This window comes from Neovison vison, chromosome 1, assembly GCF_020171115.1.
Source record: "Neovison vison isolate M4711 chromosome 1, ASM_NN_V1, whole genome shotgun sequence".
Lineage (NCBI taxonomy): Eukaryota > Metazoa > Chordata > Mammalia > Carnivora > Mustelidae > Neogale > Neogale vison.
The window spans coordinates 21,306,736-21,320,918 of record NC_058091.1 but is presented as its reverse complement, the minus strand read 5'-3'; the positions used below and the strand labels follow the sequence as shown (position 1 = coordinate 21,320,918).

The window sequence follows — 14,183 nt, the reverse complement described above, 5'->3', positions numbered from 1 at the left end:
TCTGTTTTTTGCTGTTGTTGAAATCTTCCATGTAGTTTCACTTCTTAATCAGCATTATGGAGGTATAATGGATATGTAATAAACTGCATATTTAAAGTATGTAATTGGATGAGTTTTGTCATATATATATACCAGTGAAACCATTACTACAGTCAAGCTAATGAATATAACCATCACCCTCAAAGGTTTTTTGTGCCCCTTGGTAATCCCTCTTCTAGCTCTTCCATCTTCCAGGTAAACACTGATGTGCTTCCTGTCACTAGAGAGCGATTCGTATTTTTTAGAATTCTGTGTAAGTGGAATCATACTTTATGTCCTTTTTCAATCTTTTTTCATTGAATGTGATTATTTTGGTATTAATCATGTATTTATCAGGAATTCACTCCTTTTTATGTTGCTGGGTTGTATTCCATTATATGATTGCACCTTATAGTCACTTATTTCTTAACACTTAGATTCTTTCTAGTTTTTGACTATTAGAAATCAGCTATAAATGTCTGTATGCAAGTTTTTGTATACTTGTTTTTCTTAGGTAAATACCTAGGAGTGGAATGGCTGGGTCATATGGTAGGGATAGTTTGCTTAAAAAAAAAATTCCTAAACTGATTTCCAAAGTGATTGAAGAATTTTATATTCCTAGTAGGAGTGTGTGATGGTTTCAGTTGCTCTATGTCCTCCCCAGCACTTGTATGATTAGTTCTTTTCATTTTTGTCATTCTGCTCCCCTTGATTATAGCCAAAAGGCTGAGAAGTGATCATTTTAGCCATTCTAATAGATGTGTGTGGTTTTTTCATTGTTTTTTAAATGTACATTTCCCTTATGGCTAACGATGTTGAATGTCTTTTCATATGCATATTTTCCATTTACATATCTTTTTTGTCAAGTGATTTTTCAGATCTTTTACCAATTTTTTAGTTGGGTTGCATGCTTTTTATTGAGTTTTAAGAATTCTTTATATAAGTTAGGTATTAAGTTCTTTATTAGATATATAATTTGCAGATCTTTCTGCCCAGTTTGTGGGTTGTCTTTGCATCCTCTTAACAATGTCTTTCCGTATCAGATAAAGGGCTAGTATCCAAAAATCTACAAAGAACTTATCAAACTCAACACCCAAAGAAGAAATAATCCAACCAAGAAATGGGCAGAAGACATGAACAAACACGTGAAAAAATGTTCAACATCACCCAGCATCAGGGAAACACAAATCAAAAGAATGAGATACCACCTCACACCAGTCAGAATGGTTAAAACTGACAAGTCAGGAAATGACAGATGTAAAGATGGAGAGAAAGGGGAACCCTCTTACACTGTTGGTGGGAATGCAAGTTGGTGCAGCCACTCTGGAAAACAGTATAGAGGTTCCTCAAAAGTTTGAAGATAGAGCTACCCCATAACCCAGAAATTGCACTATGGGGTATTTATCCCAAAGATACAAATGTAGTGATCTGAGGGGATGTGCACCCCATGTTTATAGCAGCAATGTCCACGATAGCCAAACTATGGAAAGAGTTCAGAAGTCCATTGACAAATATGACAGTTCCAATTTGTATATGTATATGTTTACGTGTATGTATGTGTATGTATGTATATGCTATTCAGTCATCAAATGCTACTCAGTCATCAAAAAAAATAAATAAATAAAGAAATTTTGCCATTTGCAATGATGTGGATAGAACTAGAGGGTGTTATGCTAAGTAAAATAAGTCCATTAAAGAAAGACAACTATTATATGATCTCATATGTGGAATTTAAGAAACAAGGCAGAGGATCATAGGGGAAGAGAGGAAAAAATAAAACAAGATGAAATCAAAGAGGGAGACAAACCATAAGAGACTCTTGAGCATAGGAAACAGAGGGTTGCTGGAGGAGAGAGGGGTTGGGGAAGATGGGTAACTGGGTGATGAACATTAAGGAGGGAATGTAATGTAACGAGCACTGAATATTATATAAGACTGATGAACCACTGACCTCTGCGTCTGAAACCAATAATACATGGTAATTGAATTCAAATAAATAAATTTTTTAAAAAGTATCTTTTGGGGTACCTGGGCAGCTCAGTGGGTTAAGCCTCTGCCTTCAGCTCAGGTCATGATATCAGGGTCCTTCAGCTCAGGTCATGACCAAGCTCCACATTGGGCTCTCTGCTTGGCAGGGAGCCTGCTTCTCCCTCCCCCTCTGCCTGCCTCTCTGCCTACTTGTGATCTTTCTCTCTCTTTGTCAAATAAATAACTAAAATCTTTTTTTTAAAAAGTGTCTTTCAAAGAGAAGTTCTTAGTTGTTTTTTTTTTAATATTTTATTTATTTATTTGATAGAGAGAGAGATCACAAGCAGGCAGAGAGGCAGGCAGAGGAAGAGGGAGAAGCAGGATCCCTGCTGAGCAGAGAGCCCGACGTGGGGCTCGATCCCAGGACCCTGGGATCATGACCCGAGCCGAAGGCAGAGGCTCAACCCACTGAGCCACCCAGGCGCCCTGAGAAGTTCTTAGTTTTGATGACATTTACTTTATGGATTGTTTTTAATATTGCATTTAGGATATCATTGCCTAACCCAAGGCCACAAAGATTTCCTCCAGTGTTTTCTTCTAGAAGTTTCATAGTTTTCAGCTTCACATTTAAGTTTTATCTATTTTGAGATAATTTTTAAATACGGTGTAAAGGAGGGATCAAATTTTATTGCTTTCTATATTACTGAAGCTCTGTTATTGAATGTACAGAAGTTTATCATTGTTATATCTTCCTGATGCATTGACAGTTTTATCATTCTAAAATATCCTTCTTTGTTTCTAGTAATATTTCTTTTCTTAGTATGTTTTGTCTAAAACGAGTAGAGCCATTCCAGCCTTTTTAGGGTTATTTACATGAGGTAATTTTCCCCCATCTTTTTATTTTCAATTGATTTGTGTATTTGTATTTAAAAGCATCTCTTTATTTTATTTTAGTTTTTTTAGATTTTTATTTATTTATTTATTTGACAGAGAGAGCGCAAGTAGAGGGAGCAGCAGGCAGAGGGAAAGGGAGAAGCAGGCTCCCCACTGAGCAGAGAGCCTGATGTGGGTCTTCCCTGCACTCTGGGATCATGACCTGAGCTGAACGCAGCTGCTTTAACTGATTGAGCTACTCAGGTGTCTCTAAAAGCATCTCTTTAAACAGGATATAATTGGTTCTTGTTTTTTAAAATCTAATCAGATCATCTTTGCCATTTGGTTAGAGTCTTTTGTCTACTTATATTTAATGTAATTACTGATATGGCAGTATACAGGTCTGGCATTTTGCTATTTGTTTTCTATTTGTCACATCTGTTTTTTGTTCTTCTGTTCTTTCTCTTCTGCGTTCCTTTGCCTTAAGCAAACAATTTTAGTAATCTATTTTAATTTTTCTGTTGGCTGTTTAGTTATATATCTTTGTATTATTTTTTTAATGCTTTCTCTGGGGATTATAATACACATCTTTAAGCTACCCAGATGCATCTTAAGTTAATACAAAATTGCTTCAGATAGAATATGGGAAACTTGGAATAGTATATAATATTTATTTCCATTTTTAGTGCTGTTGTTATCATATACTATCTCTATATACAGTGTTATAACTTGCTTTAAATAGTCCCATAAGTTTTTGTAAAGAAATTATGCAGAAAAAGCATGTGTATGTGTATTTCAGTCCTTCCTTTGTACCCGGTTGCCAGCTGGTATCATTTCCCTTCATCCTGAAACACTTCCTTTACTATTTCTTGTAGGGGAAATCTCCTAGTGACAAATTCTTTGTTTTTATTACCTAAAAATGTTCTTATTTTGTTTTCTTTTTTGTTTGTTTTCATTTTTTGATGGATAGTTTAGCTGGATATAGAATCCATGGTTGATAGTTTTTTGTCTTTCAGCACATTGAATATGACAGTTCCAATGCCTTTGGTCCTCTGTTATTTCTCATGAGTCACCAACTGATAATGGTATCATTGTTTTCCTTGGAAATAATAGGTCATTTTTTTCTTTTGTTGCTTTCAAAATTTTGTCTTTATCTTTGGCATTGTGAAGTTTCTGATATGCCTAGGAGTGGTTTGCTTAAGGAGGTTCTTTGTCTTAGATCTGTAAGTTAGTGTTTTTCACAAAATCTGTGATTTTTGTGGGTTCATTATTTCTTCATATATGTTTTTGAGCAGACTCCTCCCTGAGCGCAGAGTACAACACAGGTCTCAGTCTTACAACCCTGAGATCATGACCCGAGCCAAAATCAAGAATTGGAAGCTTAACTGATTGAGCCACCTAAGTGTCCCCAAAGCAAAAAACTTAAAAACCACTCATTGGAAATACAACTACCAAATAAATTTAGGGTGGCAATGAAATTGTCAAGTCAAGTACAGTCTACTCATTCTTGAATTTTTATGTGGCTGCCAGACAGCTCTATGCCTCAAGAGGCATTGGGACTTTGTTAAATAATATTTTATATTTTAATCTCAGTTTTATATAGTATTGTTCCATTTTATTTAAAGCTATTAGACCAGTGTTGAATTATTACAGAACAAAGATATCTTTTTTATTTTTTAAAAAGATTTTATTTATTTATTTGACAGAGAGAGATCACAAGTAGGCAGAGAGGCAGGCAGAGAAAGAGAGAGGGAAGCAGGCTCCCCACTGAGCAGAGAGCCCGATGCGGGGCCGATCCCAGAACCCTGGGATCACAACCCAAGCCGAAGGCAGAGGCTTTAACCCACTGAGCCACTGAGGCTCCCCCAGAACAAAGATATCTTGAAAGAGGCCAAGATCAAGTGGAAATGTGGGTTGCGGCTATCGAGAAAGGGCAAAAGAGTATCAACCTTAAACTAGCCATAGTATTTCATCCCTTTGAGTATTTTTGATTGTAAACACTTTGCCCTTGCAGTCATTTATACCTGCATAATTATAACACCTTTATTTTACTTAATATGCAGGAAGGCCTTCTTTTTTATTTTATTTTATTTTTTATTTTTAAAAGATTTTTTATTTATTTATTTGACAGACAGAGACCCCAAGTAGGCAGAGATGCAGAGAGGGGGGGGGAAGCAGGCTCCCCGCCAAGCAGAGAGCCCGATGCAGGGCTAGATCCTAGGACCCTGAGACCATGACCTGAGCCGAAGGCAGAGGCTTAACCCACTGAGCCACCCAGGCGCCCCTTCTTTTTTTATTTTTTAAAGATTTTATTTATTTACTTGAGAGAGTGAGAGCATGGGGGGGGAGGGGTGGAGGGAGAGGACACAGAGCTCAGTCTCAGGACCCTGAGATCATAACCTGAGCTGAAGACAGACGCTTAACTGACTGAGCCACCCAGGTGCCCATACAGGAGAATCTTATATATTAAACCTAACACTTCCTTTGAGTGATGTGCATTCTCCTTTGTCCATATACTGAGAGCTGAGGATTGATTCTTGGTATGGAATAGGAAATAAAGGATCTGAATGGGAAAATTGGAAAGCTTCCTGGTATTTTTGAAAAAGATTTCTCATCATGGCCTTTCTTGGATATCTCTCTCTATAATATCACACACACATATATACAAACACATTCTAAAGACTTTATTATACATTTTTTGACGTCTGTATCTCTTAAGGCATTTATCACATTCTATGTGGTGTTCTTTTTTTTTTTAATGGTTTTTATTTTTAAGATTTTATTTGTTTATTTGACAGAGAGATCACAAGTAGGCAGAGAGGCAGAGAGAGAGAGGAAGGAAAGCAGGCTCCCTGCTGAGCAGAGAGCCCAGTGTGGGCCTTGATCCCAGCACCCTGAGATCATGACCTGAGCTGAAGGCAGAGGCTTTCTTTAACCCACTGAGCCACCCAGGCGCCCCTCTGTATGGTCCTCTGGACTTCTGTTTGCATATATGTTACTAGACTGAAAATAATTGGAAGGTAGAGAAATCTCTTAGTTGTTTTTGTATTCTCACCAGCCTAGGATAGTGCCTTGAAGGTAATAGGCACTTTTAATAGGAAGGGAGAGAATGTTGTATTCTATAATTTAAATAGCACCTCTTCCATTGAAAAAGATTTGTTTTCTCAACAATAATAGGAAACCTTGTGCAGGTATTTGGTTGAATTCCATCGAGGGACTGAGCTAGTTTGCTTTCTTTATTTATTTGTTTTTATGTTACGTTATGTTATGTTATGTGGCGTTCCGTGATTCATTGTTTGCACATTTTTAAAAAAGGTTTTATTTATTTATTTGACAGAGAGGGAGAGATCACAAGTAGGCAGAAGGGTAGGCAGAGAGAAAGGGGGAAGCAGGCTCCCTGCTGAGCAGAGACCCCCCCCGCCCCATGCAGGGCTCAATCCCAGGACCCTGAGATCATGACCTGAACCGAAGGCAGAGGCTTAACTCACTGAGCCATCTAGGTACCCCTGCACATTTTTTAAATAAAAGTTTTACCATGCTTGGTACAGTGACTATGTACTACAGTTTCTCAGTTGTTAAATGAACTTAATAAGAGGACCTACCTACAATGTTTTGGGGATTAAATGAGATCATCTCTGAGTATGCAAATATATTACCTCAAAATTTTATTGAGTTTTTATTAATAATAATTGCAGACTTGGCAGAGGTGGATAGTAGTCTTTTATTTTTATAATGTGTATCATAACATAAGACCTTGCATTCTCTGGGTTGTCCTGTTAAAACATTATAAAAGCTAGAAGTTTTAGAAGTTAACAATGGCAAGTAATTATTCATTCAGGAATTAGTTTCTTCTTGAATTTGATCAGAAGATGGACCTACCCTAATCTGTTGATGATTATTATCATAACAGAATGTGCTGTTGGAATTTTAGCCAAGGCACTAAAGAACAATAGAGTGAAATTTAAAAGTGACCTATTTCAAGAACAAGTTAGAGGCTCTAAAAGCTATAAGAAGTACACTTACAGGTCAAGGAAGAACATTTTCAGAAAATTATGCTGTGGCTTCTTTTTAGCATATGGGAGAAGTAGGGGTGCATGCTTTCTCACTTGGTATCAAGTGAGGAGAACTTGAAAGGGACCATTCAGAGATTTGAAGAGTTCTCTTCAGTGAGGGGATACAGAGGACTGGAGTCTGAATCCCCTGAGAAATCCAACAAGGAGAAAACTAAAACTGGGTAACTGTTCCCGTAGGCAAAGTTGTCCAAGAGGTGTCTGTGTTGGAGTTTGTCTACACTCCCACATTTGTCAGGGCAAAGCAACATGAATGTTTCCTGTACATCAGAGGCAAGCCTCATGGAAGAGAGGGGCAGTCTGGAGCTGTTTTGATTCCTGCCCAGATACACTGCCAAGAAGGACAATGAAGCTCCGATAGTTGGTCTTTTAAGTGACAGCAAGAAAGCCAGGAGGAAAATGAATTATCCTTGTCAGTGGAGCTACAGCAGAAGGTCTCTGAGGTGAGACTCTGGAGAACCCACAAAAGTACATCTGAGAAAAAAGAGTCAGCTTCAAACATGATGAGACAGGTCTTTGGGCAGGACCACTTACAATGGAATCTGCCTTCCTTGTCCCAGCTTCTCTCTTTCCCATACCTACTTTAGAGGGTATGGCAGCTAGAGAAGGGGAGAAGAGGTCAGGAAAAGAGGCAAAGCTGGGGTTGGGAAAAAAAATAGGTGTTAGATTCTCTTTCAAGATCAGCAAACAGACTCAGGGGGAGTGAATTGCCTAAGAATATATAGTAGTCAAGGGATTTGGACCTAAATCTGTTTGTTGTTTAGCCACATTTACTTAGGTTCCATTCATTTTTTAAATACTTTTTAAGAAGAATTTATAAACTTAGTATCTTATGAGATCACTCATTTCTTTGGCAGAAAGTTGCCCTAATTTGTATTCAGTATTAGTTTCTCTCTCTCTCTCTCTCTCTCATTTTTTTTGGGGAGGGGGGTTCCCTTTTGTTTTGGTTTTTACAGAATCAGGACAGGAAATTATGACTTCTGATTCTTAAGTTTGTGTGTGTGTGTGTGTGTGTGTGTGATTATAACATACTTCCAGAAAAAAAGGAAAAAAGAATGTATATGTGGTTTCATAAATAAAGTGACACCCAGAAACTATTATCCAGGTCAACAAATAGACTACCTATGTATGTCTTGATGCTCTTAGCACAAGAACTAAGCCCAGACTCTAGTAGGCAGATGTTCAGTTCTTAACTACTGGGTCCCAATGATTATAATTCTGTTTCTTCCCCCTAAGCGTTAGCCACTATCCTGACTTCCAGTGGTCACCATTTCTTCAGTTTGACCACATAGGCATGCATTCCTAAATATATCTCATTAAAAAAAAAAGTAGAAGTTGCTTAAAACTGTAGATAACAGGTTAGATATTAATAGTGCTTGCATCCTAGAAGAATGATTTGATTAAGAAAAACTTTTCAAGAATTCAATTAAACACAAATAATGGCTGTGCTAGTTATAATTAGTACTGGCAAGTCCTTTGAGCTGTGATTCAGATTTGCTTCTGATTTATTCCAACTCCCTCCCATTCCAAAAAGTAATACCTTTTTTGTACTAACATTGTTCTAAATATGTATTATATCCTTTGGGATAAGTACAAATGCCATTTGCTGTATCATAATGTCCCTTTTGTCCCTCTTTTACAGCATGGGTAAGTTCTCTGTCCATGGGGATGATTTTCTTTTGCTGCCCAATAGCCAGTGTCTTCACAGACATGTTTGGTTGTCGGAAGACAGCTGTTGTGGGTGCCGCTGTTGGATTCGTTGGACTCATGTCCAGTTCTTTTGTAAGGTAAGGACTTGGTTCTTCATGATGCTTTTCAAGAGCTGTTAGTTACCACAGAGTTGTTCCTTCGAAGCTTTGCTGTTTACGAGGAAAAAATCCTCCTTTTCATTGCATAAGCTTTAAGCAGTATGACTTAAACAGTGTTATCCGGAGTAGCAAGTCAGAGCTTCATAATTTGAAAGCTTTTGCTTGCAGTGCTCTCGTATTTTTCATTCAATTGTGTTTTTAATCCACTGATCAGAAGCTACAGAGCTTTCAGAGGAGCAAGGGGAGATGTGATATAAATTCCAGGGGTCGAACGCACTTTCCTGTAGTTCAAGTTCTGCCTTCTTAGGAAAGCCTTCTAGCGGCTCTAGGTCACATCTATTTCCTGCTCGGAATCCTTTTTACACACACAATTGTTACTTACTGACTTAGACTGCACTTCAGTTGTCAGACTTCAACAGTTGGAACGAGCTGTTACTGAGGTGAAAATTTAGAAGTGAGAGAGACTCAGGAGCAGTGAAAATGCCATCGTTTATGCTGATGTGCTGTACTCTGGGGGGGAGATACGAAGCTAGTACCACCCAGCATTTAGTATTTAAAATAGTGTGCAAGAAAGTGTTTCCGATTTATATCCATGGCTCTCTAGGTTTCCACCTGGCAGCTTTACAGTATGGTGGAATAATTGTTCGGATATGGATGTTCGTGATGATACTGTTGTCAGTACTATTTTTTTAAAAAAGATTTTATTTATTTATTTGAGGGAGAATGAGTGAGAGAGAGCATGAGAGAGGAGAAGATCAGAGGGAGAAGCAGACTCCCCAAGGAGCTGGGAGCCCGATGTGGGACTCGATCCTGGAAGTCCAGGATCATGACCTGAGCCAAAGGCAGTTGTTCAAGCAACTGAGCCACCCAGGCGCCTCATGAAATAAGTAGCAGTTATCTGGAAAACTGCTGCTATGTGGAAAAACTGAGGAAGAATGAATGAAGTATTATTTATATTTTTTTCTATGTTATTATTTGTTTCACTAAGCAGATTATAAGCAGGGCATTTGCACATTTTTAGTTTTTTTTTTTTTTTAAACCAAGTACCTGGAACATATGGTTGCTAAATATATGTTATGGAATAGAGTGGAGATTCAGGAAAGGGTGAAGAGAGCGAGGTAAAATTAATTTGGGAAAGCTCAGGGGTGACTCTTGGGCCTCTTTTGGAGATTATGCTAGCTGTAGATGACTAGAGGGGGAAGGGCATCCTGGAGAGAGGATTGCCAACATGCCTTGATTTTATCAGATTCTAGAGTTCCTTATGATTACCTTAGCATATTGCTAGACTAGTATTATTGTTCAAAATTTAATTATTAACCAACTTTATCTGTGTTGGTTTCTAATAAATAATTTGCCTTTACTACTGATATATAGACTTTTGAGTAGACTTTTCAAAAGAAAAAACTTATAGTTTTCTTTTACTCCTTACCTTAATTGTTTCAAAGTATGTAATGATACAATCCTTTACATTCATAAGAGATGTGTAATTAAGTTATTTTTGGTTAAACTATAAAATTCATAATCCTTTATTATTCTTTCGAAGTCTGTATGGCCTTAAAACTTACAAGGTGGGATCACTAATAACACACTTCACTTAGTCTTTTCTGCAATCAGAATATAATTTCTTGTTATCTTGCACAACACTGAGAACAGTGCAGTACAGGGCGAAGGTTGGTCTGCAGCCCTTAGGCCAACAAAAATGAGGTACAACTGCTTCTCTGTGCAAATGTTTCTGACATAACTTTGGGGAGAAAATGTCAAATGCAGCTTTTCCTTTGAATAGATTGCTTAGTAAGTGCCTGGGAAATCTCAATAAAATAATGAATTTCTATTGTAAAATGATAATTGTTCAAAACTTTTTTTGAGATGAGGTTTTTTGCTAGTTAGGTTAATCACTGTGTCAGTGTCACTGAAGCCCTTCCTGGCCCTGTCCTTCCTGAGTGGTGGAGAGCACAGCAGTTCTTACCGAGTGCTGCTTGGGTCACCTGAAATCCATGGAAAGAGGAAGAGGAACAAAATCACAGATGGCCTTCTGGTCATTTTTTCATATACTTGAGGCATTTTATTATCCATTCAGGGTGAATTAAAATATTTTCAGTGGCATATTCTTGATATATTAAGTTTTTCACCCCTTTTTTGGTAAGCCTTTATTTGTATAAAATATTTTGATGAACTAAAACCCCCTTTCCTATGAGGTTTTGTTCTGCCAAGCCCTCAATGCGAATAATGAAAGCACTCTTCATCTTTTTCATCTTTACACAGCTCCATCGAGCCTCTGTACCTTACCTATGGAGTCATATTTGCCTGTGGCTGCTCCTTTGCCTACCAGCCCTCCTTGGTCATATTGGGACACTATTTCAAGAAGCGCCTCGGACTGGTGAACGGCATTGTCACTGCCGGCAGCAGCATCTTCACAATTTTGCTGCCTTTCCTCTTAAGGCTTCTGACTGACAGCGTGGGCCTCTTCTACACACTGAGGGTCCTCTGCATCTTCATGTTTGTCCTCTTTCTGGCTAGCTTTACTTACCGACCTCTTGTTCCAAATGCCAAAGATAAAGAGAGTGGAACCAAAGGAGGCAACAGATTCTCCCTCTTTTCCAGGAGGAAGTTTAGTCCTCCAAAAAAAGTTTTCAATTTTGCCATCTTCAAGGTGACAGCTTATGCAGTTTGGGCAGCTGGAATACCACTTGCACTTTTTGGATACTTTGTGCCTTATGTTCACTTGGTGAGTATGCTTCTTTGGCTTTGCTGGTGATGGATATCGTGATTTCATACTGGAAAAGTTCTTAGAAGAGCAAGAGAGATCACATTGAACTTGGCCTTAAACATTATCCTGGCTGTAATTCAGCAACTCTTGAAATTCAGGGTCCCTTAAGACAAGGTCAGCACACCCATCAGATCATTAAGTAGAAGGTACGCTTCGTGGTGTGCGTTGGTGTTTTAAAAATTGCCAAACCTAAATAAACACAAACAACTTTAAAAAATTAAAAAAAAAAAAAAAGAGGAAGGCTTAAATACTAGAACAAATGTCAAAACAGAAACTTAATAGGTCACATTTTCTTTAAGTAGCTTGTAAATCATAATCAGGGACAAAGATGGTGCAATGATTTTGCCAACATCAGTAAATTATTTTTTGATAAAAAGGTACAGAAATTAGCTAAACTGTAAAAGCCAATGGGCTTGACACAAAGAAGCATTACCTCTACTTGTAGGATACTTCTGGGAAAATGTGAGTTCTTTTCAGAGGATTATTGAAGTGAGAGAATTGTTAGCAAATTCCAAATGTGGGGAGAACAAGATTTCACAGGAAATTAAGAATTCAAGGGCTCAAACAATTTATATTGTTTACATCTATCTCAGAGGCAAATTTAAGCCTCTTTTTTTTTTCAATTTATTTATTTTCAGAAAAACAGTATTCATTATTTTTTTCACCACACCCAGTGCTCCATGCAAGCCGTGCCCTCTATAATACCCACCACCTGGTACCCCCAACCTCCCACCCCCCCGCCACTTCAAACCCCTCAGATTGTTTTTCAGAGTCCATAGTTTCTCATGGTTCATGTCCCCTTCCAATTTACCCAAAATCCCTTCTCCTCTCTAACGCCCCTTGTCCTCCATGCTATTTGTTATGCTCCACAAATAAGTGAAACCATATGATAATTGACTCTCTCTGCTTGACTTATTTCACTCAGCATAATCTCTTCCAGTCCCGTCCATGTTGCTACAAAAGTTGGGTATTCATCCTTTCTGATGGAGGCATAATACTCCATAGTGTATATGGACCACATCTTCCTTATCCATTCATCCGTTGAAGGGCATCTTGGTTCTTTCCATAGTTTGGCGACCATGGCCATTACTGCTATAAACATTGGGGTACAGATGGCCCTTCTTTTCACGACATCTGTGTCTTTGGGGTAAATACCCAGGAGTGCAATTGCAGAGTCATAGGGAAGCTCTATTTTTAATTTCTTGAGGAATCTCCACACTGTTCTCCAAAGAGGCTGCATCAACTTGCATTCCCACCAACAGTGTAAGAGGGTTCCCCTTTCGCCACATCCCCTCCAACACATGTTGTTTCCTGTTTTGTTAATTTTGGCCATTCTGACTGGTGTAAGGTGATATCTCAACGTGGTTTTAATTTGAATCTCCCTGAGGGCTAATGATGATGAACATTTTTTCATGTGTCTGATAGCCATTTGTATGTCTTGATTGGAGAAGTGTCTGTTTATACTGATACAAGAATTAGCAGTATCTGAAGTATTTGCCCCTGGCAAAATTTGCTCAAAGTGCTTATTATGTTTCTTCCTTTTTTTCTTACTGTTGTGGCTAAAAAATGTATTTACAGTCCAACTTTCGGACATTCATGCAATTTTTCTTTAAAGTTTTGGTGGAAGTTGTTAACAGCTCAGGGAATTCTGGGCTCAAGGAGTCTGCTTGTAAACTATGTCATCAACTCTTGGTGGGTTCCTATGCAGAATTCAGAAAGGAATTAAGTCAAGGAAACAGGAGGAGAAATGGTAAACAGTCCTGGATCTAAGAATTATTTTGATTTTTCAATTCCTCTTATTCTCATTTTGCCACAAGTGCTGAAGAAGTCACTGGGATGACCGATGGGAGGCAGGGAGAAGGACTAATTTTTAGTACTCTGAGTCACTTGGCATTTTGCAGAGACTGAGGTACTAGGTAAAATGACCTAGTATGCAACCCCTGTCACATATGTAGAATGTGACTGCATCTTGACCTAATAGTCCATTTTCGCCCTTTTAGGAAGGCATATCTAAACCATCTGAAGCTATTTTTTGTTAGAATATAGATCCATTGTGGAAGAGTTTCCGTTATCAACTATCTTTTCTGTAGCTTCTGTGGTTAAAACATTTGTGGTGTCCTCAAAATGAGAAGATTTTTAAAAAAATTCTTCTTTGGTACTACAAAGTGAGCATATGCAGAGAACTCAGTATCTCAGTTTTGTAGCTACCAGACACTTCCCTATGGACAAGTGGTAGGTGACAGTGTAGTCATTTCTGGTAACATATTTATAATCTGTAAAATAATTTCACATATATTATTTTATCTGACCTTCACAAAAAACCTGTGAAGTGGGCAAACTAAACACTATTAGCTCACATTGTGCAGGCTGGAAAACAGATGAATCATTAGCAAAGACATTAAGTGACTTCCCGTTCCCATTCAGAGATGTTAAATGAAATGAGTATGCCTAAGGAAATTTAATAAAAATGTTCTTGGCTGTTGACTTCTTAAAGTAAATCAGATTTCGTAATGAGGGATGATTAGTTTGTCATCAGGAGGCTGTAAATCAGAACAATAAGGTCTCTGTTAACTCTGATAAAGCCAGGTCTTTTTTCTGCTTTCCCTCCTTCCAGGCGTGTTTTCTTACAGATGTGTTGCTCTTTTTCATTTGTGATTTTCTCTTTGTCAAACTGGTATA

At 38.0% G+C, this 14,183-nt stretch overlaps 1 protein-coding gene across 1 annotated transcript in view; it reads left to right on the top strand.

Annotated features, from left to right (window-relative positions):
• SLC16A10 (solute carrier family 16 member 10) overlaps window positions 1-14,183 on the top strand; it is a 121,383-nt gene that overhangs the window by 66,007 nt on the left and 41,193 nt on the right. Inside the window, exons 2-3 of the mRNA XM_044244377.1 lie at window positions 8,572-8,716; window positions 11,000-11,462. Coding sequence (XP_044100312.1) covers window positions 8,572-8,716; window positions 11,000-11,462 — 608 coding nt within the window. The remainder of the gene's footprint in view (window positions 1-8,571; window positions 8,717-10,999; window positions 11,463-14,183) is intronic.